General features: G+C 39.6%; 1 protein-coding gene across 1 annotated transcript in view; it reads right to left on the bottom strand.

Annotated features, from left to right (window-relative positions):
• sdk2b (sidekick cell adhesion molecule 2b) overlaps positions 1 to 27,497 on the bottom strand; it is a 463,183-nt gene that overhangs the window by 71,054 nt on the left and 364,632 nt on the right. Inside the window, exons 6-17 of the mRNA XM_037691533.1 lie at positions 25,915 to 26,026; positions 24,839 to 25,029; positions 22,837 to 22,920; positions 22,543 to 22,737; positions 18,318 to 18,434; positions 17,715 to 17,882; positions 15,971 to 16,073; positions 8,736 to 8,912; positions 7,738 to 7,874; positions 5,194 to 5,341; positions 1,207 to 1,347; positions 442 to 623 (exon numbers count right to left, since the gene is read on the bottom strand). Coding sequence (XP_037547461.1) covers positions 442 to 623; positions 1,207 to 1,347; positions 5,194 to 5,341; positions 7,738 to 7,874; positions 8,736 to 8,912; positions 15,971 to 16,073; positions 17,715 to 17,882; positions 18,318 to 18,434; positions 22,543 to 22,737; positions 22,837 to 22,920; positions 24,839 to 25,029; positions 25,915 to 26,026 — 1,755 coding nt within the window. The remainder of the gene's footprint in view (positions 1 to 441; positions 624 to 1,206; positions 1,348 to 5,193; positions 5,342 to 7,737; positions 7,875 to 8,735; positions 8,913 to 15,970; positions 16,074 to 17,714; positions 17,883 to 18,317; positions 18,435 to 22,542; positions 22,738 to 22,836; positions 22,921 to 24,838; positions 25,030 to 25,914; positions 26,027 to 27,497) is intronic.

Genomic DNA, 27,497 nt, shown 5'->3' with positions numbered 1-27,497 from the left:
ATTAAAGGTCTAGCAGTCCTTAAAGGAATGCATGCGTTTTCACCGGCTGAGTTTTAACCTAAGCTCATATTATGATGAGATGGAGCGGAGTAATAGTGTTTTAGCTTCAGCGGATGTGTCGTGAAAACTTTTCCTTCAACAACACACATTGCCTCATACCTGCAAACCTGACTGAGCTTTAACCCATTTTGTGATCGCTACGGCTGATTAGCTGCAGAGAACATCTTGAATAGAGTTGACCACAAAATATCATTTTTACCTTAGATAGTGAGCCAGATGCAAAAAAGTTCAAAATATGATACTTCTGTTTATCCTTAGAGACAATTCTGCACTTGTCATGTATATTTTCTACATTTTGTTCATCTTGCACACGCATTAAGCTGATATTAAGATTCAGTCAACGCAGCATCTAGTTTGTTGGTAAAAAGCTCAAAGGCTCACCTCCCTGAAGAGTCCACTCGGTGACTTTATGGCTGAAAGACCCCAGTCCTGCCCCGTTGTAGGCAGCCACCTCGATCTCATAGTTAGTCCAGATGATGAGGTCCTCCAGCAGCAGGGTGGTCACATCCGAGCTGGAGATGTTCTTCGTCTGGTAGTCCACAGGCAGCCCAGTGAGACGATAACTAAAATGCAGATTCATGGCATTTAAATATTGCAAAACCTATTCCAGGTTAATTTTATTTTTTCCCCACCAACAGATATTAGTTATCTGCTGCAGTACACTAACATCCCTGCTAGGGGGAGACAAAGCCCCAGAAAACAAGTAGGTTCTGGAATATCATGAACCGCACTGACCTGTCTGGAAAACACCTGCGGTTTCATGTGGATGTAATGAATAACAAGCCTGACAGGAAAACCAAGCTAATTATATGTTCAGAGGATTTACAGTCAGTTTGGCTTATTGCTGACTTCGCCTGTTAGAGTAATCAAAGTTTGTTGAAGTCAACCCAAATCCAAAGTTTTCTTTTTATACAACGGCCGTCTTTGGCTGAAGAGATGTCACATTTTAAAAGCAAGCGAGCCAGGGTAAAAACAGGTGAGAGCGCACTTACAGTAGTATCCTGTATTTTTTTGTAACTTGTTTTGTTTGTTTGTATCCGTCTGTTTTAAGAAATTTCAGCCAAACTAATTTTCAACACAGCGCCTCAGATGTAACCTAAAAAGATGGAAAGACAGAGAGGTGCACGACACGAGTGGGGATTTTACCGGATGATGTAGCCCCTGAGGATGCCGTTCTGATGGCTCTCCTGTGGCGGCTGCCACTGGATCATGATGGACTGGTTGGTCCTGCCGCTGGCGATGACGTTCTGAGGAGGGGCACTGGGGGGCTCCTCTGGGAGGGACACACTGCAAACACACACATGCAAAGATGGATGGAAAACAAAGGTGAATTTTCAAATTTTCACCTGTTTTACATTTCTTCATGAATGCCCTCCACCAAATATCTATGTGTCTGTTAGCAATATATATATAAAACAAACACTAGATGCATTTTAATGAAGCTTCCAGGAAATAATCATCTACAATGAACAAACTTTTAGTGTACACTCCATTCAAGATGGCTCCTACAGGGGATGAGATAATTGGCGGTGACCAAATGGAGACATTGACACGTTCTGTGCTGCCCCCACTGTAACAACCAGGCCGAGACCCCCTCGAGAGTTTCCTCCATCGAGGGAGCCCGGAGCATGAAGTGGTGTGCCAGACTGGTGGACAGCAGGGAGGAGGTGAAGGAAGTAGTGCTCCACAGAAAGGCCAGAGCTGATCTCCCCTCAGACGTAAATCCCTCCTGCAACTTCCTGTGTGTTTAACAGCCTGCGTGTGGATGAAGGTGAGTTTTTGAGCTTCTTGTCCATTTACGCACAGTTGATCCTTTTTTACTGACTCTGGCCTGACGAGACAAGTCCGACTTCTCTAAAACCGAATTTAAAGTGAACTTTGCACTAATTAATATTTATCCAACGAAGGATTCTTGTGATACATCAGATAAGAACATTGTGCTATTTTACATTTTAAAAAACAGATGATTCTAATCTTGGTGTTTCTCAGCAACAATCATGAGGACGTAGCTTGACGAGCAGGTTAGTGGAACGATGAAGACATTTGTTAGAAATAAAAGGCAAAGAAAAGCTGTTAATTGTTAAAACGCTCCATGTCTGAGGTTTCTGTAAAAATAAAATCCAAGTGTTTTCTAAGGTGCCTGGACTAAACTACACGACTAAAATGTTCAGCCAGGAGTTTTAGTTTTATGCCTTTGGCAAAAACCTCAGCTAGCACCATCGTATTTATAGGTTGTCCAAATGTCAATTCATCTCAAACTCATGAAACTTCTATGCAGTAACTTATGGAAACCATCAGTTGAACTCAAGAAAGATGCTTCAAAATTCACATGAATCACACAAGGTCATTTCCCCACTGTTAGAAATTTCCAAAAGTACCTGTTAAAATGATAAAATCATAATAAAGTGAGAAGCTAAATGTAAATTACAAACAATATATTTCACAGTGGAATCAAAATGTTTATCATAAGGGAAAAGTGTGACCATATGGTCAAATAAAAGCAGTGGTGGCTCCATAGACTTCATGCTGCGGTGGGCAATATGTGTGAAGACAACATGCTTTAGCATCTTTATAGCACATTTAAACCAGTTTCTAGTTTTGTGGTTACAGCTTTGGAAGCGCCAGTTGCTCAGATGGTCACCAGTATTGACCGATTTTCAGTTTGATAGGACATTCAAAAAAAAAAAAAAAAAATCACATTTTGTTTCCTGGTCATTGAACACACCATAGCTGGCAGCTAATTGATGCTAACAACAAGGCATCGTCAGCGTAGAGGTTTGTACTGAGAAAAACAAAAAAAGCTGTTTGTAATTTCTGTTAGTCGTCTAAAAGTTAAAGTCAGAGGAAACTCAAGAGGTGACAAAAAATAAATTAAACTTAAGGAGGCACATTTCCTGCTTACTTTACTTTCACTTAAACAGGTGACATGCATACAGTAGTTCTGTTTTACTTTGTCAGACCCAAAATCTACAACGGGATAAAAGTTTATTGTGTTTTCCTCGAAAGTCTCAACTTGAATCAAGAAACATCAGCAACTTTACTGTGTTCCAGTTCAAACTATGTACTAAAAGTTGTGCTAAGTAACTTTATGTTAGCATTACATGTCGATTGCGTCATATTTCTATGGATTCAAACACTGTAGCAGTCGTGCTCACAGGACAATAAATCACAATAAATCAGTGGCGATTTATTGAGAAACAAACCGAAAAGTTTATTTCTGCATCTATACCAGATGTGGGCAACTGAAGGCCCATGTGCTAAAAGTGGCTCTTGGGCTATCTCCATCAGGCCCCAGTATCCTTAGTTTACAAAAAAAAAAAGATTAATAATAATAAAAAAAAATTTAAAAAAAGCAATCTATCAACAAGACTTAAGGAAATTCAAAATTTAACATCTTACGCAAAACTTTTTTTTTTAAAACACTTTAAAACATTTGGGAGTTGTTCCAGTAAAAATTTTGGACTTGGAACATGGAAATTTTAACTTCTGAGTACTAATTACACGCGCCACATCGTTTTTAGCTGTACAGTACTTTCCACCGTACATGTCGCATCAATCCACAAATGTCTAATAAAGTGGAAAAAAACAACAAATATGTCGCTTCGCTGGATAAGTCGCATCTATTATGCTTCACTGCTGACCACCTGAAAATGTGCGTTGTGCCAAAAATCAATTGGTTGTCAAATGGCAGCCACGGAAGCATGCGCGAGAGGACATGAACAAGAGTTTAACAAGATTAATACTTAAAAACAATTATTTGTTTACTCGACATTATAACAAAGGTGTGTCTTAGTTGAACTTTTCCTTAATAAATTCACTTTCATGGTCAAATCAGCTGCATTTCGCCTGGGTGGTGCGGCGAAATGAGGCTGATTTGACGTTTGCTCCAGGAGTTATGGAGCGAGACGAAGGTGGCTTTGTATGGCAAGCCAAGTGTTTCATTAATAACCACTTTTACCTATTAATGAGAAACTTGGCGCTCGAGGGCCCTCTAGCGGCTGCAAATGGTAGTGTTTAATATTTTTCATGTCAGAATGAATGAAATCGTCAGATCTCGGACAAAAATTGGTTTATAAATATGGGACAAAAAAACGTATATTAGTCGCTTCCGTGTTTCAGTCGCAGGACTTGCAAATTTATGCAAAAAGGTGCGACTTATACGCTAAAAATACAGTAATTTTCATGTTTCACATTTACACAAACACGTGTCAATTATAACAACAACAATCTAATATGCAAATTACGTTTTTCTTCCAAATAAGTTGAATAAAATAAAAAAAATTTTTTGGTATAATGTCAATTCAAATTCTTAAAGAGAAATCAGAATTTTGCAAAACTGGAATAGGAAGCTGGGCAAAAAAATCTGAATTGTCTTTGAAAATGGCAATCGGTGCATTTCTGATTGTAAGTTTAATCTTTTCTGAAAAATCTAATCCACTGACAGTGGATTAACATACTGACTTTAATTTTAGTGCTTTATCGTAATATTTCGTGCACAATGCAGATTCTAATATGTGATGTTCTAACATTTCTCATGATCACAACGTTTGTTTTCTCAGTCATCCAGGTATATAACAACAAAAAAGGTTGAATCATGTCATCTGGACTTCGTTTTTTTGGTTAAAAAAGAAACGTTTCGCCCCTCATCCAAGAGGCTTCGTCAGTCTGAGGCCTAGCCATCTTAACCAAAAAAACAAAGTCCAGATGACATGATTCAACCTTTTTTGTTGTTATATACCTGGATGACTGAGAAAACAAACTTTGTGTTTTTGAAACCATTAGTGAAAAGGCCAGACTTCAGGGGTATCTGAGGCAGGCTTGAAACACAAGAGTCAGGGTGGCTTCTGGGTAATACCAGATGGCTAGGCCTCAGACTGACGAAGCCTCTTGGATGAGGGGCGAAACGTTTTTTTTTAACCAAAAAAACGAAGTCCAGATGACACATTTCTCATGATGACTGATAAAATGAGGCCCAAATAATAGAACTACTGAGGCAGCTTGTCAGAAGACTTAGGAAAGAAAATGTATGTACTCGTAGGCATGCACTTTTTTACACTGTATAAACATTAGTGGTAGATGAACCATGATGGCGGGGTGCGACAGGTGTAAATAAAAGCTCTGTCCGTTACTCACCGGTCTGTCTCTTTACTGAACTGCCCTTTCCCAACATCATTAATGGCACAGAGGCGGAACTGATAAGAGCGAGCCGGGATCAAGCCATTGACCGTCACTACTGTGGATTCTGGTTCGATACTTGCCAGGAGGATGGCCCAGGGAGCGTCTGGAACAAAGCACAATCGAAAAGTTCACACTCCGCGTGAACAACAGACACATTGTTCATTGCCACATCAAGCATTCAGCTCTTAGATCTGCTTTGATTTACTTCTTGTGAATTTCATTCAAATCTGTCCATTAGTTACTGAAATGTTTGTTAAAGCTATGAACCAGACATGGGCAACATACGGCCCGAGGGCCAAATGTGGCCCTTGGATAATCTCCAGCTGGCCCGCAAAATTCTTAATGGATTTTTTTTTTTTTTTTTTTAGTTGATGAAAATCAGCATTTGTTTACAGAAGTTTAAATTAAACCTCTTGGATACACACATCAAAAACCTTTAGATTGAGATGGGGTAAAACTTTTTTTTTTTTTTTTTTAAGTTGTGTTTCCAGAACTAGACTGAAATCTAAAGATTCCAAAAAGGAAACATATTTTTATTCATGTTTAGAATAATATAATGTCACAACAGCCAGTTTAAAGAAAATATGGAGGAAAGCTTTTTTTTTTTAATCAAGCATTCTAACTTTGCAACAAGAAGAAAAAGCTTGAAAAAAGAAGTTTTACAAATTATCTGTCTCAAAGAAAATGTATTTTTTAATTGGGGGCTGCCTTTTAAAAGGCAGACACCTATTATTATCCACATGACAAGGGTTTCTTAACTTTATATCTTACTCTTCCTTCAACTTTATTGCGGCCCGAACCACAACGTGTACCCCCACAAATGTTGTATCAGAACGACCGTCTCGGAACCACGGTGTGTTTTTTGAGTTACCATGGCGATGAATTTTGCTAACAAAGATGCCATTTTTCCCTGTAAATGCCTGACAGAACACTCCTCACACTAACGACTGCTGTGAAGTCACATGACTTAAAGTGTAGAGGTCCATGAAGGAAACGGACAGTCACTGTGAGATTTGTTTGAAACTCACGGGAAGCAATCATCAGATGCACCTCTAGAACTGATTAACGTTTGGAGACATTTTGATTCAAGATGGCTGCCATAGCTACCTCAGCAAACACAAAAATGACTGTAGCTCACTCATTCTTTAAGATATTGAAATGAAATTTGCATGCATGTAGCTAAGAGCGAATTGTTACACATTCCTAATGCAAATCAAATATCGAAGATGGCCGCCTTAGCTAAAAGAGAAAAATATGATAACTCAGCCATTTTCAGAGATATTTAGTTGAAATTTGGCGTATTGGTAGCTGAGAACAATCCCTAATAGACTCTGAATGAAAATCAAAAATCCAAGATGGCCACCTGACCTATAAAGGAAAACTACAATCAGCCAATTTTAGTCATATTGAGCTGAAACTTGGTGTGATGATAGTTAAGAACGTTTCATATCAATTGCTTCATCAAAATTAAAAATCCAAGATGTCTGCCAACACTACTTTTAAATGGCTTTCACTCAGCCATTTTTAGAAATATTGAGCTGAAATTTGGTGAGGTTATAGCTGAGAATGTTCCCTATCACATACTAATCCAAATCAAAAATCCAAGATGGCCACCTGAGCTAAAAAAGGAGAAATACTGTAACTCTGCCAATTTTAGTGATACTGAGCTGAGCTTTGGTGTGGTGATGTCTAAGAACGTTTCCCATAAAATACTGCATCCAAATCAAAAATCCAAGATGGCCACCTTAGCTAAAAAGGAAAAAATATGATAACTCTGGCTTTTTTAGAGCTATTCAGCTGAAATTTGGTATAGTGGCAGCTGAGCGCGAACCCCAACACATCGTACTGTCAAATCAGCAATTTAAGTGGGCAGTAGCCTGTTAGTCCCAATCAGATTTTCTCCAGGAACTTTCTAGTTCTCTATGCAGCCCTTAGTTTGCTTTAAATATCTTGATTTGGTCATCCCTGCTATAGACAAACAAATACACACAGTCACAAACACTGGTAAAATCATCATAGCTCTGTCACCTTCAGGAATTACACGGAAAGATGGCAAAGAAGCAATAAGGATAAACAACACAATGAAAACAAAGAGGACTTTTCGAGAGTCGTAAAAAGCCAACGTAAGATTGAAAGCAGTGATGGACATTCTTAATTAGGCTCATTGATCATGTTTCTAAATTCTGTTTGATCCGCCCATCAGTTCTCTGCATTTCAGCTGTTTGGGAAAAGCACTGGTATCAGGAGTTTTACTGGTGGAAGAAAAAAGGCTCAAACAAGAAATACTTTACATCTTTTTAACTTGGCAGCATCAGTCCCAAGAGTTAAACCCTCTATAAGCTAAACACAAATCAAAATAAATAACTGATCATTCTTAAAGTAGTCTAGTTATTTTTGAAGTATCTAATTGTTTTCAATAGTTTGTACCTTATATGTTCTGATGTCAAAGTACAGATCTCATAGGGTTGAGAGGAGACTGGATGACTGGAGGAGACTTACTGTTTTCAGAGACCTCCAGGATGTAGTGTATGAGAGGGCTGTTGCCATCAAAAGGCTTGGCCCAGGCCAGGTCAATGGCTCTTTTTTCCAATTTGCTCAACACGGCTGTGGGGTTCTCGGGAGCATGGGGGAGCTGCCTGCGGGGGAATCACAGGACAATGCCGATAAATAAAAAATAAGTCTCGATCACAGCAAACAGGCTTTGGGAGTAGGTGGGTCAGAGAATCCCTGAGCGCTTCGCTCCACTCTGAGCATTTCCAGTAAAAACGGCCTGAAGAAAAATAAAAAAAATAAAAGCTGAACAGAGACATCAGTTAGACAGGTGATGAAATGTGACTTGACAAGAGAGCAAAGACGGTTCCTTGTCAAGATGGACACACGGGCAAACAAAACGAGATGGATATTACCACAGGGAGGGAGAAAAAATGGATTGAAAGGCATTAGAAGACAGATAGGAGGAAATGCTCAGACAAAGACATGAATAAATGAGGCCAAAGCTGAGGATCATTAATACACGCAGCCATAAATTCAGATAAGCGCAGACAGATTGATATATAAACCTTAAAGCAATGAACGGATAGTAAGTCAGACAAAGAGGCAGCCAGCCAACACGACGGCCGATAGCAGGACGAAGACAGAAGCGCCGTCAGTTTGACGAATAGTTCCATGTCACATTCATATTCAGTTTAACCTTACTAACTCACCGCGGTCCAAAATGATATTTTTTTGGCAAAAACAATACAGAAGTGCATGTGTAAGAAAGGGAGTGTGTGTGAGGGGGTCACCAGGGGCTGGAAGAGTGTCAGGTGAGAATGAGGACAAGGGAAGGTGAGGAAGATCCGGTGTAATTTAAGTGGAAATGAGCCAGAGGTGTCGATAAGAACAGGCAGGACAGCAGGGAGAGGCTGATTGTGGTGAGGGTGTGGGTCGTTAGAGAATTCTGCGGACTACAGCGAAGAAGAAGACAAGAAAAGGTTGTGGAAGCAGTGAAGGCAGACCTGACTCGGAGGTGAGCGCTGCGGGAGTCGTTTCCTCCGACCGAGGTGACTCTGCACGTGTATGTGCCGATGTCACCGGACCAGGTCTGGGAGATGTGCAGGGTGCCGTCTACGTCCAGTCGCATGCGAGGGATGGACTGCACGTTGATCACAGAGCCATCTTTTTCCCAGACGTGCCTGGAAGACACACTTGTCATTAAGGTTCATGCTCAGCAATCCAGGTAAAACATCCAACAATTACCAATCAGGTCTTCTGGACAGTTTCTTTTTTTTGTTGAGAGACGTTTTGCTCTCAATAAGAAGGGCTTCATCAGTCTGAGAAGTGGCAAGCCGCAGACTGATGAAGCCTTCCAGATGGAAGATGAAACGTTTCTCCCTTAAAGAAACTGGTCCAGATAAGATGAAACTTTATTGTTTCCAAAATTGTGGCAGAAATTCTCCTTTGACACGCTCTACATTCATCAAGCACATACAAGAACCAGCAATAGAACATAATGAAAACCACATTATCACCATTAGTTACCACCATCAAGATGTGTCTATTTAGCTTTGTTTAAGAACATTACTGCAGATGGTACAAATGATTTCTTATAAATATTCTTCCTGGCCAGAGGGACGGTAACGCCTGCTTGATGGAAGCATCTGGAATCAGTTGTGCAGTGGATGTGAGGGGTCCTCGGTGATCAGGGTGGTTTTCTTGGTCACTGAGCGGCTGTAGATGTAGATTTCATGTGGATGAAATGATTCAACCTTTTTTGTTGTGATGACCTGGATGATTGAGCCTACAAACCTTTTTTTCCAGAACCATTTTGGCTTTGGTGTCCTCAGGCTGTTTCTGGGAGTAGCAAGTTGGCCATCTGGCCTAAAACGCACTAATTAGTTTTTAAATATTAAATTAGAAGAATTTTTATTTTCTTAGTTTGTGCTAATCCTGACATTTAGAAAAAGAATCAGCGCTTTAAGTTCTGACCTTAGATCTGAGGCACCTTGAGACTTTGATGGCAGAGATTTAATATACTTCTCTGCTTTAGTTTTTGTTCAAGTGTTTGATATAAAAACATAACATAGCATGGCACAAATAAACTGAAGAAATTGTATTATTGCTGTGACTAAAATAGATCCAGTATTTGTTGTGCTTTGCTGCTTTTGCAGCCTAACTACAGCTGAAAACGTCTTTAGAAAAAAGTTTGGTAATGTCTCACTCGGCTGTTATCTAACATCTGATTCACAGTTTTGATTAGACATGAGTAAAAATAGATTTATTTAATGCTGGAGTCTATCAAATCTTTTCAGAGGAGAAATTATTTACCCTCACTAGGGTCAGTGAGGGGACATGGGAGTCTACATGTGTTTTGTGGACTTGGAGAAGGCATTCCACCATGTTCCATAAAGTGCATTTTGATGGGGTTGTATGGGATTGGGGGTCTGTTGCTACAGGCCATTTGTTCCCTAAAAAACATTGCAAGAGTTTGGTTTGCATTGTCGGCAGTAAGTCAGACTCCTTCAGGGTGGAGTTGGACTCTGCCAGGCAGACCATAGTAACCGATTCTATTCATAATTTTTATGGACATAACTTTCAGTACAGCCAGAGGGTTCGGTGACCTCAGGATTCAGTCTCTGCTATTTGCAGATGATGTGGTGCTGTTGGCGTGTTGTGATCTTCAGCTTTCACTGGAGCGGTTTGCAGCCGAGTGCGAAGCGGCTGAGATGAGAATCAGCACCTCCAAATCTGAGGCCATGGAACTCTGTCGGTAAAAGGTGGATTGCTCTCTCAGAGTTGGGAGTGAGGTGCTGCCTCAAGTGGAGAAGTATAAATATCTTGGGGTTTTGTTCATGAGTGAGGGAAGAGTGGAGCAGGAGATCAGCAGATCAGCGCAGATCTACAGTATTGCGGAGTCTGTGCCAGTCCATTGTGGTGAAAATGGATCTGAGCTGCAAGGCAGAGCTCTCCGTTTAGTGCTCGGCCTACGTTCCTACCCTCACCTATGGTCAAGAACTCTGGGTAGTGACCGAAAGAACGAGAATGTGAACACAAGCGGTCAAAACTTTTTTTTTTCTGCAGGGTGGTTGAACTTCTAACCTACAAAGCTCTCAACAACCTAGCTCCATCTTACATTTGAGATTTTGTTGTTCCATATTTTCCAAACAGAGCATTTCACTCTCAGACTGCAGGTTATCTCATGGTTCCTATAGTTTCCAAAAGCAGAATGGGAGGAAGATGTTTCAAGTGTCAGGCTCCTCTCTTGTGGAACCAACTTCCAGATCCTGTCCATGAGGCTGACACATTGTCCAGTTTTAAGACTGGGCTTTAGACTGTCCTTTTTTATAAATCCTATAATTAGAATTGGCTTATTATGCTGCCTTAAGCTTAGACTACTAGAGGACAAACTGACCTAATTTCCTTAAATTCGTTGTTAAAATGGAATTAGTTTTCATTTGATACTATTTTTATCTTAACATTTGATTCTTGACCTGCCATTGTGTATCTGATCCTACAAAACCCAGCTGGTTGAAGCAAATGTCTGCTTGTCCTGAGCCTGGTTCTGCTAAAGGTTTCTTCCTCATGAGGGAGTTTTTCCTTTCCACAGTCACCTTCATGCTTGCTAAAGATGAGAGTTCTGTGATGGAGTTAAACTCAAAGCAGTCTGCTCCTCAGATAAAGTGCTAAATTAATGTTTTCTCCGGGTACTCCAGTTTCCTCCCACAGACCAAAAACATGCATGTTGGACTGATTGGTAACTCTAAATTGCCCCTAGGTATGAGTGAGTGAGAGAGTGAATGGTTGTTTGTCTCATTTGTCTCTATGTGTCCCTGTGATGGACTTGCAACCTGTCCAGGGTGTACCCCGCACCTCGCATAGTGATTGCTGGACACGGGCACCGGCGACCCCCGTGACCCAAAATGGAAGAAGTGGGTAAAAGATAATGGACGGATGGATGGATGTTTCTGTTCCGTGCCCTGAGACGACTTCTTTTGTGACTTGGTGCTATATAAATAAACTGAATTGAATTGAACTGAATAGAAGTTCACTTATCCAGGAGAGACTCGAAGTAGAGCTGCTGCTCCTCCACATCTGTCGAGACTCTCAGTGGCTTCTTTATTATTGTGACATGAAGTAAAAGTTCCTTGTTAGTCCACAACATGGATTTGATTTGTTGCTCTTGTATTTTCCAAACTTATTATTTTTTTCTGTGTATTGTTGTGACATCCCTACCCAGTGTGAAAGTTCTACGTATTCACTCCAAACTTTGATTTTTGTTTTTGGTGTATTTTCATGGCTGTGTTACTACAGCGCCACAACCAGGCCTGGCATAGGTACTGCAGCATTTTGGGTCTTTTTTTTGTTTTTGTTCGTTTGTTTGTTTAAAAATATATATTTTTAGAGATAAAGCTATTAGAAATCATTCTGGTTCAAGCTACATTACATTATGTCTATCATTCTGTGTTTTCTGTTAGTTATTCTTAGTTCTTAAGAGTTTATTTTTATATGTTTGGACATCCTTGCGTTTCACTTGTCATCCGTTCAGTCTCGTCAGTATTTTCCCCCTCAAGTAGTCAGCTCCAGCCTCTCCTGCTCTCACCTGATCCTCGTCGTCCCTCCCCAGGTGTTTGTCATTATCTGTCATTAGTGTTTCTTTAAGTTCAGCGTCTTCATGTTTCTTCCCTGTCCGTTCATTGTGCTTCCCGCAGCCGTTCATGATTTGTCCCTCTGTGCCTCTACGAATTGATTATTCATGCAAGTTTTGTTGCAACGTCAGCCTTGGTTTTGTTGCGTTAATAAATCTATTTTCTTTACTTTTACCTCCGAGTTCCTCGAGTCAGTCTGCACCCAGGGTTCAGCGCTCCTAACCAAAACATGATAATGTTGAAATAAGGTTTGAATTTTGAATAGAATCCATGTAATGGTAGACAAAATTATTAATTCCGTTTTCTTGATTTGATTCAACAACTTCGTTTTAGTTGTTACATTTAAATGTAACTGACAATAACATTTAACAAATCTAAACTTAATAGATTTGTGTAATCCAAAATATTTCTATAAAAATCAAATGTTTTTTTAAGTGTACGAACAAGTTGTGTATTAGTGGTTAACTCTTTTTGACCGTAAAGCCATGTGAGGATCTGTTTTCTGTTGAGAAACAATGGAAGATAAACACATTATTAGCATTTCATTAAGGTATTTCATCTTCTTGTCTCTGCCTCCTCATCAGGGCTGACCTGCCAGCGTGTCAAAACGCCTAATGGCTGCAAATCAAACAGTGGACTCACATTCATCAGAACTACACAGCTCAAACGCAGCTTCAGATGCAGCTCTCTCGCTTCAGCATAAAGGGAAAGAGTAGTCTATTGATCACTGGGCACACGGCTGCATATCAGGAAATTTTTTGATTGAAAGAGTTGCTTTGACTTGACAACAGATACCATGTGAAGGTATCTGACAAACCATTATACATCCCTGCTGGTTACAAAATGTAAAACAGTCACGAGTTTCAATGTTTGAGCAGTGTTTTTATGATAATTCTGTGCCATGGATCACGAAAGGGAAGAAGCCAAAGGTTCCCTATTAAGTTTGTCAATTCAGGTTGTTTTAAATGTTCAAACATTCAATTACTGTATTTTTCACTGTATAAGTTGTGTTTTTTTTTGTTTTGCAAAATTTGCATGCCCTGCGACTTATAGGTCGAAGCAACGTATTTATGGAGTTTTCCCATATTTATAAACCAATTTTTGGCTGAAATACTGTATGACCATTTTCATTCATTCTGATTAAAAAACTTAACACTACCATTTTCAGCCACTAGATGGCACTTGAGCAGTATGGCATGCCTTTGTATCATGTAATAGGTAAAAGTGGCTATTAATGACACAATCGGCTTGCCATAGTTGCCACCATCGTCTGACTGGAGTAATTGAATCAGCTTCATTTTGGTGCGCCGCCCCGGCTAAATGAAGCCGATTTGACCATTGAAGTGCATTTATTAAGTAAAAGTTAATTTAAGACGCACCTTTACTATAAAATCGAACAACAAATAATTGTTTTTAGGTGGTTATCTTGTTAAATTTCAAAGAAATGGACAGTGAGTCGCCCTCTGCGTGTTCGTGTTTCCATGTATCGGCTTTTGAAAATGCAGCTGATTTGACCGTCAAAGTGCATTTATTAAGCAAAAGTTAGATTTAGACACACATTTACTATAATTTTGAGCAAACAAATAATTGTTTTTAAGTGTTAATCTTGTTCTATTCTTGTTAAAGTCCTCCCGTGCACGCTCCCGCGGCCACCATTTGGCAGCCAATCGATTTTTAGCACAACACCGGCCCACATTTCCAGGTTGTCAGCGGTGACGTGTAACAAACGTGACGCATCAGTGGTGAAGCATCATAGATGCGACGTATACAGCGAAGCAACATATTTATGGATTTTTCCACTTTATTAGACATATTTGGACTGATGCGACTTATAGGGTGGTGCGACGTGTACGGCAGAAAATACGGAAGTTCATTTTTTGTGTGTGTTTTGTAAATTAATTTTAAATTAAACTATACAATAAGTTAAACTGTCAGGACTGATTCCTTATTACACGGCTCAAGCAGAAATGGAAGGTGAAAAGGTTATTAATAAATATTGTCTTACTTGTTGTAGAAAGCTCTTTGAATGACCTCAGTTTCAAGAAATATAGCTCAGTCTTGATACTACTGATGAGCTGAAAAGGCTATAACCAAAGTGGATTGTTGTGGCTTTAAAACAACGACAATCTCAAATGTTTTATAGAGGTTCATGCACATGCTGTTTTATAAACCTTTATGTTGTCAGTTTTGAAGTGCACGGTCAGTTACATTGAATTTTAAAGCAACTAGCTGTATCATTTCAGGCAGGAATACATTATTGTTTCAGCAGCGTTGACTGAAAACACTAAGATTTTATAGTTTTGTCCTGTTTTAGTTGTTTAAAGGGAAAAACAGTCCCGTTTAATCTTGACCCACATATACTAGATAATAGCTAATCAATTCTGTCATAATTCAACTTTGCTTTTCCAAACTGAGGTGATTCAAAAGGCTATCTACTGCAGGTGAGATATTAGTTGCTTATCCAGCGCAACTGCACTTTAACACATCAGAACACTCCCATAAACATCCATCCATCGTCTTTACTCGTCTCTTCCTTTTCAGGTCACAGGGGTCACTGGTGCCCATATCCAGCAGTCACTGCGAGAGAGGCGGGAGACACTCGGTTCATGTCACAAGTCCATCACAGGGACACAGAAACAAACGAGACAACCATTCACTCGCTCACTCACACCTAGGGACAATTTAGAGTTACCAGTCAGACTAACTTGCGTGTGTTTGGTATGTAGGAAGAAACCAGAGTACCCGAAGAAAACCCACACATGCACCGAGAGAACGTGCAAACTCCACCCAGAAAGACCTCCAGGCCAGGACTCAATCTAGTGACCTGCTCGCTAAGAGGCAGCCAACTGAGCCACCGTGCCACCCTCTCGTAAACATAAATGTTCAAATTCAACCAGTTCAGAAGGAGAAATAAAAAAAAATCACTATTTACAAATCTCTAAATTTAAACTTAAAAATAAAAAGTGTTTGAAACCATTTTATTACAATTTAATTATTTGCTGCAGCCCTAATTTCTGTCAAGCCTCCAAACTCCCATTAAAAAATAATTAACAAAATCCCTATAAGTGATGTTCTCATTAACACGTGGGATCTTACATATATGTAAATAAAGTGATATTAACTTGTAAAAAAAGAAAAAAAGTTGACAATCTTTTGCTTCCTACAGTAAACCTTCAAAGTCGTCAGGTAGAGTACACAGCTACATATTTAACCTGCTTTAAAAATAAATGGATTTGAGAACATTGTCAGCTTCTTAATCTTCAGAGTTCAATTTACAGAAAATGAGTTGGGAGAAAAAACAGTTCTTATGACCCGATCCATCCAGCTGATACACAACTACACAACATATCTCCTCATATATACGTGTTTAATTCCTCTGAGACTGCATGCAGCCGCATTCTGAATCAAATCATTTTAAAAGGAACATAAAAAGGCCATTGCAACAATCTAAAGTACTTGTTATAAATGCATATATTTCTTCCCAATCAGGAGACAGAGCTAAGAAGAGCTGCACTTTTCTGTTTCTGATAAGCAGTTTTCAGGAGATCAGCTGTTCCAACATGATGTAACTTAAACAAAAACCTCTGTGTTTGTGAATGCACCCTTACCTGATAATTACACTGGGGTCGTGTGTGACTCCACAGGTCATGATGGCTTTAGTTCCTTTAATAACACTCTGGTCCTGTGGGGGTGTGGTAATCCGAGTGCGAGCTGCGGAGACAAATCAAAGACTTGAGGGACTAGAGAACAGCCAAAGAAACTTCAAATGAACAGAGACAGAAAGGAAAAATGAAAAGCGAAATTCAGAAAACTAATTTTGACTAAAAGACATGCTGGGGATTGTGATTTCTTTCCTGACGGCTTGTCAAAGAAAAGCCCTCAATTATTTCTTCAAGTGAAAGAACTCGTCAAGCGTCTTTGTTAAAGACACCCCTCATTAAAACCTTCTGTTTATTTCCACCAGATCTTCTTTACGTCAACCCATCAGAACGTCACTTTTTAAATAAGGCTCAAGAACAACCTCTGGAAACAATAGTGTTTTTTCATGTTTAATGGGGACAAAAAAAAAAAAAAAAAGAGCAGGTTTACACAAAAATGCTGTAGTTTCCATGTCAGTCAGGTTGCCAGATAAGAAATTATGAACTATAGTACTGTCTCTTTAAAATAATAGTATTTTGATCTAAACTTTCCGATGTGCTGAGTAAAGATATTCTAAGATGAGGTGCTGTGTTCGTTGAACACGTGCACAGAAAAGGAGTGGTAAATAAGGCATTTTAAATTTATCTGGCAACCCTCATCGAACATGCAGCGTCTGCATAATAGTCAGTCCAAACTGGTGAAGACACTAACGCCTCTTTGGTCGCTGGATTTTATTAGTTTTGCTCCTACATGCTGAAAAAGGGTGAGTAGCACAAAAACACTCTGCTCTCTGCCATTTATTATTACGATGGAGCTTTAGGGCCACGCTAAGAAAAAAATAATTAAAAGCCATAAAATTACGAGAATAAAGTTGTACGAGTTTTTGCAGCTCTCGTGTTTTGTTTATTTTCCCACGAGTCAGATCCATGACGCGACCTGTCAATCAATCCAGTAGGCGTGTCAGCAAATGACCAATCCGAAGCTGAATGAGTCGTAATGTTATCCAAACTCCGACTCGATAAAACAGGGTTTACCGCATTTTAACTGTGGTAAAATGAAAAATGCTGAGCATCTTGTTAAGTTTTCAAGTTATACTTTGGTATTGTTTTACAAATAAAGAGATTGTTAATCTGTTAGCACATCAGCATCAGATTATCAGTATCAGGACTTTGAACCTGCTTACGGTACGGTGGTACGCTATGATGGGCTGCAGCAGCTCTCTGCAGGTAAGGAGCATTCAGCTTCGGATTGGTCATTTGCTGACACGCCTACTGGATTGATTTACAGGTCGTGTCGTGGATCCGACTTGTGGGGGAAAAAAAAAAAACGAGAGCTGCAAAAAAAAAAAAAAAAAAAAGAAGTCTCGTACGACTTTATTCTCATAATTTTACGGCTTAATTTTTTTTTCTTAATGTGGCCCTAAAGCTGCGTCGTATATAATAACTGTTGTTAGTGCAGAGAAACACAGATTTGGACTGCAGCCGTCTGTTGTGCACATGTGCCACTTCACACTTGCGGAGCATTTGACACCTCCGGGGGGGGGGGGGGGTGTTTCCCCCAAACATCTCCACTCTGAGACCTGGAACGAGGGCTGTCGTGTAAATGAATGGCCTAACAACAGCAGTAAAACTGCAGTCGTTTATTGTTTTTTTTGTTTGATTTTTTTTTAAACAAGAATAACAAGCCTCAGCCATCTCCCTCCTGTCCACTCACCCCAAACGATGATGTCAGCGGACGCCTCATCGATGCCCCGGGAGTTGCTCGCCATGCAAGTGTACGTTCCGGCATCAGAGATGTGTGAAGGCGAGATGAGCAAACTGCCAGATTCAAGAAGGGTGAACCTGGGCAGCTGCACTGAACCGCTGGCCAACACGCGCTCACCTGAAACATGCAGATAGAAGATTAGTTAGAGTCATTTTTGTGTTGTCCCAAGTCAGTGGCAGCCATCTTGAATTGTAGTTCTTCAGCGGTCGATGTTCATATTACTGTTTGCAAGTTGCATTAGAGGTTCATGAAATATTTGGGTTTTACGTGCACACAGAACGGATCAGAAACATTTCATTCTCCTTTGCCTTTTGGCAGTGAACAATAATATGTGAGGAGATGCACATAAAAGAGAAAAATAAAACAAAAAGTGGATTTTACAAGTTTTTCCTGATCTGCTGTTTGAACGCAGCCTGGATCACCAGAAATCCAGCTGAAGGAATCCAATCAGGCTTTATTTGTTAAGCCACAGGGTCCCATGTGTGAAGGATGACAGAGTTGATAATCTCAGGGTGTTATCTGTATGTGCGCATGCATGTGTGTCACCGAGACCTTTCTGCCAAGTTATAGCCGGTCTCGGAGCTCCGGAGGTTTCACAGTGCAGGATGACCGACATCCCATCAATCACGGTGCTGTCAGAGGGTCCTGCTGTGATGTTCGGCGCGATGCCTGCGAGGAAACAAAAACACACAGAATAAGGAGGACAGGAACAGGAGAGAGGGTCACACAGGTGAACATTTAAAGACCAAGCAGTGCTTAAAGGAATGTTTACTGCCTGCTGCTTTTTATCCTCGAGTTTTAAACCAAAATCACCTCATGCAAAGATTAAACCTTGTAAATGACATTAGGTACAATCTCATACGATGCTGTGAGTTGAGTTAGTGCTCAGTAAACATATTAAGGATGATTAATCTACTCCCACATCCAAATTTGCTCAATATGTATAGTTTTTGTTGGCTTAGGCTGATTAGTTGTGGCAGCCAACTTGATTTTTAGTTGACATTGAATGTTATTCAGTTTAATATACACTGCCTGGACAAAAAAAAGCCGCCAACAAAAACAAAGGTCACACACTAATATTTTGTTGGATCGCCTTTAGCTTTGATTACAGCATGCATTCACTGTGGCATCGTTTCGATAAGTTTCTGCAATGTCACAAGATCTATTTCCATCCAGTGTTGCATTAATTTTCCACCAAGATCTTGCATTGATGACTAGGTGCTAGGCATGATGGGTGCATCACTTCACCTGCCTGTCTTCTTACGCTGATGCGCCCATCACTCTGGAACAGGGTAAATCTGGACTCATCAGACCACATGACCTTCTTCCATTGCTCCAGAGTCCAATCTTTATGCTCCCTAGCAAATTGAAGCCTTTTCTTCCAGTTAGCTTCACTGATTAGTGGTTTTCTTAAGGCTACACAGCTGTTCAGTCCCAATCCCTTGAGTTCCTTCACATTGTGAGTGTGGAAATGCTCTTACTTTCACTATTAAACATAACCCTGAGTGCTACTGTTGTTTTTCTTTGATTTGATTTCACCAAACGTTTAAGTGATCGCCGATCACGATCGTTCAGGATTTTTTTCCGACCACATATCTTCCTCGAAGACGATGGGTCCCCACTATCCTTCCAATTTTTTAATAATGCGTTGGACAGTTCTTAACCCGATTTTAGTAGCTTCTGCAATCTCCTTAGATGTTTCCTCTGCTTGATGCATGACTGATTTTTTGGGGTCAGGCAGTGTATATGGCCAATTACTATTTTCCAAGAGTTTTGATATCCAGTGGCTCATGAGATTTGAGAAAACAGACAAACACAAGTAAAAACAATGCCTTTTCGTTTTAAATGGGAAATGGGCTGTACTTATAGAGGATGGCATTGCAGAGGGAGGCTGTGACTGTGGGGAGCAGCCCTCCTCCCACCTCGGACCTCTACACATCACGATGCAGGGGGAAGGCGCTCCGCATCATGAAGGACTCCAATCATCCTGCACAGTCTGTTCCAGCCCACACATATGTGTGTATGTATATATATTTATACTATTTTGTATTTATTTGTTAATCGTTAGGCTTCTTGATCTGGGACCTGAATCCAAATTTCACATCATAAACATGCAAATGCGAGCTGGTATGACAATAAAAATCCTTGAATCCCTATATAACACCTTTCTATCTTAACAAGACGCTCAAAGCGCTTTACAACACAATCTGTGCCTCATTTACCCATTCATACAGCACTCTACTAGACCTCTACAACGTTAATTGAACAAATCGTTCTAAAGAGACTAATCAGTATCTTAACACATTCATCCAGCGATGGGACACACATCGGAGGCAATGAGGGGTTAAGTGTCTTGCCCAGAGACACTTCAGCAGGTGACTGCCAGTGGATTCGAACCCCCAACTCTTGCATTGGAAAACGACTGCTCCAACCACTCGCCACAGCCGCCATTAAGGCCATAAAAACAGTTGAAGACGCTTTAGACGTTTTTCCTGTAAGCGCTGACCTGTTGCATCCCAGCATTTAGCCAATGCTTTATTCAGCTAAACCCAAAAGAACAAACTTCAGGATTGGCACCACAACTGCATGCCGACTATATAGTAAATATGAAAACGAGGAGCGAAAATGACCAGTAAATGAAAAAAATAAATAATCACTCCTAAGCCACCGATAAAGGTGACTAAAACTCTTTGTGATGTGCAATACATCAAGTCTTCCAGGATGACAGGAACGTGCGTCACTCCCAACAAAAAGACAGAGCTGGAAGGTTTGTTGCTGGATCTGAGGAGATATCAAGACACAGAAAGATGAAGCATGCATGAGTCAAGAAAGAGCGAGATAATATGATCTGTGGAGAGACGGGAGAGAAAGAGGAGAAGCAGCGTCGGGGGGGAGAAATGGGATGGAAAGAGTGATTCAGAATATTATGAACTCTGATAACAAGGTGCGTCGTGGAGTGAAAGCAGCGGGAAGTGAGACGCGCTGAAGTAAATTACATGTCAGAAACTTGCTGAAAAGACGCACAGCGAGAGGACAATTACCGCTGATTTTCAAATTCCAGCGGCGACACGAGCTCGGATAAAAAGTCATCTACAAATTCACGGTTATGTTCGGAGGTGAGCGAGATCAACAAACATGGGTTTTCAACCAAAAGTCACATCAGTGCAGAGCAAGACGTGTGCAGCTAATTTAACTTAAACACAAGTGAATCATTCAGAAAATGAAAATATTTTGACGATATCTAATCATCTAAAAATGCAGCTTTTATCTTTGTCTTTCTATATGAAAAGTTTAATTACCGTATTTTTCGGAGGATAAGGTGCACTTAAAATCCTTTAATTTTCTCAAAAATCAACATAATCTGGTGCACCTTATGCATCAATTATGGTTGTGCTTACTGACCTCAAACCAATTTTATGCGGTTATTGTGAATGAGTTGAATAAAGTTTTTGACATCTGACTGTTTTGTTTCGCTTAATGCGTCTTATGTATGAAAACAGACTTGTTCATTGACATTGCGCCTTATAGTCCAAAAGATATGGTACTGAATATGTATATTAGTTTGTGTGTTGTCTGTTGTTCTGTCTGTACAGCACTTTGGTTGGCCTTGTAGCTGTTTTAAGTGCTTTATAAATAAAGTGGTTATGGTATGGTAAAATACCTAAAATGCACCTTTGTGGTGTTTCCTGCTGCTACATGTGCTTTTAGATCCTATTTCTTGGTTAACGAAGACTTAAGACCTACATATTAAATACATTATGGCTCATTGGGATTAACCTGTATAAATAAAGGTTGAATGAATGAATTATAAAATATGTTCTTGTGCGTTACTGAACCATAATGATGTTTGAACTTTGTGTTTAAATTAAGCCCTAAGGTGATGTTTAAATTATTTTAAGTGCCACAAGATAAAATAAAAAAGATAATGCTATTACAATTGAATTGTTTTTGCTTCAAGTATGTATATATTTAATATGGGGAGTCCTCAGCAAGTTTAGGAAAGAGAAATAATCCATCACAAGATTTTAAACTCACTCAGAATGTGTATTATTTCATACTAGAGTTTAAAAAATAGAAAAGTTAGCACAGTATCTATTCTATTCTTGGGCACATGTGCCACTTCAGACTCATTAGTCATCTCTATCCAGACCACAGGAGGTCAATGGAAGATAAGAAATCAAATAAAAATACAAAATTTCTGCTTTTCTTTTGAAACCGTATTTTGCAGTGCTTTTATTTTGAAGGCCAGTGGGGGTTTACGTACTTCATTCTCTCCATTGAGTCTGTAGCAGAGTTGGAGAGATAAAAAGAGGAATATCCAAAAATATTGTACTAAAAAAAAACTTTGCTTGTTATTTGAACATTAATTTTTAGGAAGTTGGTAATAAAAAAAAACACATACATTTTAAAGAAAAAGCACCACATAACAAAAATTCACTAGTCACATATTCTTGAATGATACACTGAGGACAGCGTGTTTTCTGCTTTTAATTCCTGTTTGATTAGAATGGTTAAAAATGAGCCCATTTAAAGCGTTAAAATGGTCCTAATTTGCCTTTTTCCTATTCAACGTTGCACTTCATTTCCACTCGTGGAAAGTAATTACACCTTGTCATCTCTGAATCTGACAAAAAGCTTTGGTGAGCCTTTGAGGATTTAACACGTTTCTGCAAAAACAGAGAACAGAAAAAGAAAGGGAAAAGGCCGACGCTGAGTTTTAACAAAACACCGTAACAACTTAAAAACAAGTTTCCTAAAAAGTTCCTGGAGAACTTACTGGTAACAGCCAGGTACGTGTTGGTCTGAACTTCTCCTGCCGGGTTTCTGGCAAAACACTGAAACATGCCGGTGTCGTCGGGCAGCAGGCCGTTCACCTGCAGGCTCCCCCCCACCAGCACCCTATACCTCGGCGTCTTCGCCGGATCTATGGGGGAGGCATCCTTATACCACACAATGTCAGGCTGGGGGACGCCTGCAACGAGGGTTTGGATTACAGATAAGCAATAATAACTTATTTAAATCACTTTTCAGAATTAATTCATACAAATTCAACAACTGGAGGAGGGCTCACCCTTTGCTTGGCAGGGAATATCCACTACCTTCTCCATCTCCGCCGTGATGTGTTTCTCTGGTTCCTTTATAAACTGTGGGGGTTCTGACACAACGAGGAAAGATTAATACAACAATAATTACGATGCATATCACCCAGTGATTTTCGTGCCACAGTTTAAACTGGTTTTATGCTGAGAAACGATGGAGTTTTAGTCTAATCCTGAAATTTTATGTCATGCACGAACTAGTGTAATGTCACAGGATGGGTTATAAATCTCACTCAGCTATGACAAAGTCAAATTTTACATTAAAATCTAAAAAAAAAAAAACAGAGTTTAAGCCATATTTTGCTTTTTAGGCACAGCTGTGGCAGGCATCATGAAGTGGGGTGGCTCCAAAAGTTAATCAGAGGCAACAAATGATTAGTTACTACAAGTTTTTTTTTTTTTCCTACTCATCCAGTGGGGATGTGTTGCCAATTTACAAACACGTGGACATGCCCTGAAACGTTATCAACCGCCTTCGCCTTTGGCCGTCAAACGATAATAAGCTTGGAGAGAAAAGCCTCCGTCAGCAGTATGAAGGAAAAGGTTAACCCCACCTTCAGCTCTGAGCCCAACCTTGAAAACATCAAAGTGTTTTCAGTGGTCTGGAATCAAAGTGACTTGAGCGATGCTATTAAACCATTTCTTGAGGCCAACCATTAGTTTCATCCCTTTTAAATCAATAACGCTTTCTTGTTACTGCCGCACAAATTCACAGATGGGCTAAAGCCCAAGTCATGTAGTGACAGATTTACATCAGGTTTTTACATTTCTTTAACTTTGTAAACCTAAATACCAAGACGTTTCACTAATGTATGTAAACATAAATAGCTTTATGTTCACATTTTTATGCTAAAGCACAAACAAACCCCTATTTGGTCAACATCTATATGGAATTTAAGGCTTTCTGTATCGAGACATAATAAAAAACATGAGATATTTCATATTAAACTTAGGCCTGTCACGATAACTTTTGCTGGGCGATTAAGTGTCTCAGAAATTATTGCAATAAACTATAATATTGTTTGAATTTTGACAATAATTACTAATTATTGTCAAATTTAAGAAGAAATGTTGGTTAATTTTTGTGTGTAGTACCTTTGTTGACCACCGGATAGCAGTATAAGACTATTTGAATCTAAGGATGGATAGTGAGGGAATGAGCAGCGTGTCTCTTTAAGAAAAATGGGAGGGAGGCCCCTTGACGTGACATGGACCATCTCTCATTCCTGTTTTTCGGTGTTCACAATGGCAGACAGTCAGTGTGGTTTGAGCTCTTTAGCATAGGATTTGTCACACAAAGCTTTTAATAAAAAATTATGATTAATAATGGATTTGGTACCTGGATGATTGAGCATGAACTTTGTTGTCTTCAACTGACAGTAGCACAATTTCCACCGGTGCCCTGTTTGTCAAGAGCACTAGTGGCGGTCGTTAAACCGGGCCTTAATTGATCCGGTATGGTGTTGCAAAGATGAACTCGCATGTTAGTTTTGACAAAAGTACTTTACATTGGATGCCCTTCCTGACACAACCCTCACCATTTGCCCGGACTTGGGACCGGCAGAAGAGATACACTGGCTTGTGCTCCCTAGTGGTTGTATAAAAAATTATGATTGTGTAATAATTAAAGCTGGGAATAAAATAGCCATAATAGAAATGTAAATGGTAAAGCACATAGAACATATGGGGAAACAAGTGTTGAACTTGTTTTACATAATCAGAAACAAAGCTTCTCATCTCTGTAATGCTTGTGATTTTACACCCATAGCTGCGATTAGTCACATCATAAATGACTTTAAATGGGGTTTAAATTTTTAATACCTGTTTGTCATAGATAAGAAGAGTGCGAATTTGTGTGAAACCACAGTGGTAACAGGTGTAATTAGGACACCACTAGCTGCAAATGTGAATGAAGAGACAAAACTATGACAGCGCCACAAATAGTAGTTAAAAATGATAAAACATGTTTCTTACCAAGCACATGAAGATAGGCTCCAGCACTGACTGAAGGCACGCTGCTGCTTCGGAGAATGGCCTCACACTCGTAGAAGCCGGCGTCGCTCACCACGGGGCTGAGGATGGTCAGTCTGCGGTTGAAGTCGCTCAAACCACTGGTCACCAACACGCCGTTTTTACGCCAGGAGATACTCAGCTTGATAAGAGGTCTACACACAGAACACAGGAGCATCTGAGGTGTCAGTGTCTTCTAAAACAGAAGTGGGCTAACCTTTGAAATGATGTGATTAATGAAAACAGTGCTCAGTGTGGGCCAGTACTGAATGGGACACATTGCCATCATTTCTAATGCTGCAAGTGTACCACAATTTGTAATAAATATGCCAGTATGCAGGTTTCAGTTTCACCAACTGCACGCAACAAATCTTATATACTACATTACCCACAAGACACTTGATGAAAACAAGTCATGACACACTCAACACTGCTTCTGACTGGGTCAAATATAAAATTAGGAATTTAGGTGATACATAAGTCATGGAGATCAATGATTGCATAAAAGTTAACCACCAGGAGCCAATCAGAGGTACAGAGTGTGCACTGGGACACTGAGGACCTTAATCCATACAGTCCGATTCTTACTGTAAGTAAACAGTAAATCTTGGCAATTAAAGTCTTGGTAATGCTTAATATGAGAGTTGAGCAACATCTCCAGTTACTTGGCTTCTGTGCAACGTTCCCTTCCCATTGGGGAACCCCTCCACTTTGGTTGGCAGTGAATGGAAATTCTTTTTGCTAAGAAAACCACCTCAAACAAGAATACTGAATTATTTTCAAGCTTTAAGGTGTCTAGACAAATAATTATTCAATGTCACTAACAATCAACAAAAACTGTTAAATTAAAATTCGTACTAATATAGATTGCAGTTCATCAGACTGGGTGAACAGAGCCACATGATGGCATGAAGTGTCATAAATCCCTGGAGGAATATATTTCCCACAGCTGTTCTGTTCTCATTCACACAAAGTATTTGCGCTGTTTCTTATCCCCACGTTGAGCATGAAATGTGACCACATGGTTTTATGATTTGTACCTGGCGTTGGCAACACACTCCATTGTGACCTCTGAGGTGCCTGTGACCACGCTGGTGTTCCTGGGAGGGATGATGATAGTGGGGGCGATTGGATCTGCTGGACCACCAATGTCTTGATAGAAAGACACATAATATGAACATAACAAAAACAATGTCAGACTCCATTTATGTTCAAAGCAAATTTAGCGTTGGCCAAAAGCACAATTCAGTAAACCAAGTGTAAAAAAAACCCAAACAAAAAAAAAAAACAGTTTTAATACCAATTAATTTAACCAGACTGAGTATAACATTAGAAACGACAGTTAAAAGCTCCATGAAACAATTTGAGAGTGATAAAGTTTAAATTTAAAGCATTAAATGAACAGTGTGATTGAAACAAGACAATTCAATCCCAATGAAAAGAAACCAGTTTTTAATTGTGTTTTGGAGCTCGTGGTTTGAGCAACATGTATTGGAGTATGGAGTATTTTCACGCCTCTTACACCACCACATGCAGAACTGCATAGTTACTACAGCATTTTGGGTCATTTTTGGTGTTTTCTTATGGATGAAGTAATGTCTTAAAAACTGTCATTTTTACAAAGATATTTTAAGAAACGGTACATAACAAGATTGCTTTGGCAAAACTGTGTTTCTGTGAGTACGAAATACCGTATTTTTTGCCCTTTAAGTCGCAGCTTTTTGCATAATTTACATGCCCTGCGACTTATACGCTGAAGCAACGTATTTATTGATTTTTTTCACATATTTATAAACCAATTTTTGGCTGAGATATGACCGATTTCATTCATTCTGAATGAAAATAATGAACACTGCCATTTTCAGCCGCTAGATGGCAGTCGAGCTATATGGCATGCCGTTGTACCATGTAATAGGTAAAAGTGGCTATTAATGACACAATCGGCTTGCCACAGACTGCCACGGTTGTCTGCCTGGAGCAACAGTCAAATCAGCTTCATTTCGCTGCGCCACCCCGGCGATTTAATAATAATAAACAATAACAATAAACAATAATAATAATTTGACCACTGAAGAGCATTTATTAAGTAAAAGTTCAACTGAGACACACCTTTACTATAAAGTCGAGCAAATAAATAATTGTTTTTAGGTGGTTATCTTGTTACATTTCGAAGAACTGCACAGCGAGTTGCCCTCTGTGCGTTCATATTTCCGCTCATCGGCTTTTGAAATGCAGCTGATTTGACCGTTAAAGTGCATTTATTAAGGAAAACTTAGACTCAGACACGCCTTTACTATAATTTTGAGCTAACAAATAATTATTTTTAAGAGTTAATCTTGTTAAATTCTTGTTAACATTATCCCATGCACGCTCCCATGGCCGCCATTTGGCAGCCAATCGATTTTTGGCACAACACCGGCCCACATTTCCAGGTTGTCAGTGGTGCCGCTAACAAATGAGATGTGTCAGCGATGACTCAGAATAGATGTGACATATTTATGGCTTTTTCTACTTTATTAGACATAATTGGACTGATGAGACTTATAGGGTGGTACAATGTGTACGGCGGAAAATACTATATATATATATATATATATATATATATATATATATATATATATAT

Source organism: Nematolebias whitei, chromosome 17 (genome assembly GCF_014905685.2).
Source record: "Nematolebias whitei isolate Nwh7 chromosome 17, NemWhi1, whole genome shotgun sequence".
In the NCBI taxonomy this organism is placed as follows: Eukaryota; Metazoa; Chordata; class Actinopteri; order Cyprinodontiformes; family Rivulidae; genus Nematolebias; species Nematolebias whitei.
This window is presented reverse-complemented; position numbering and strand designations above follow the sequence as displayed.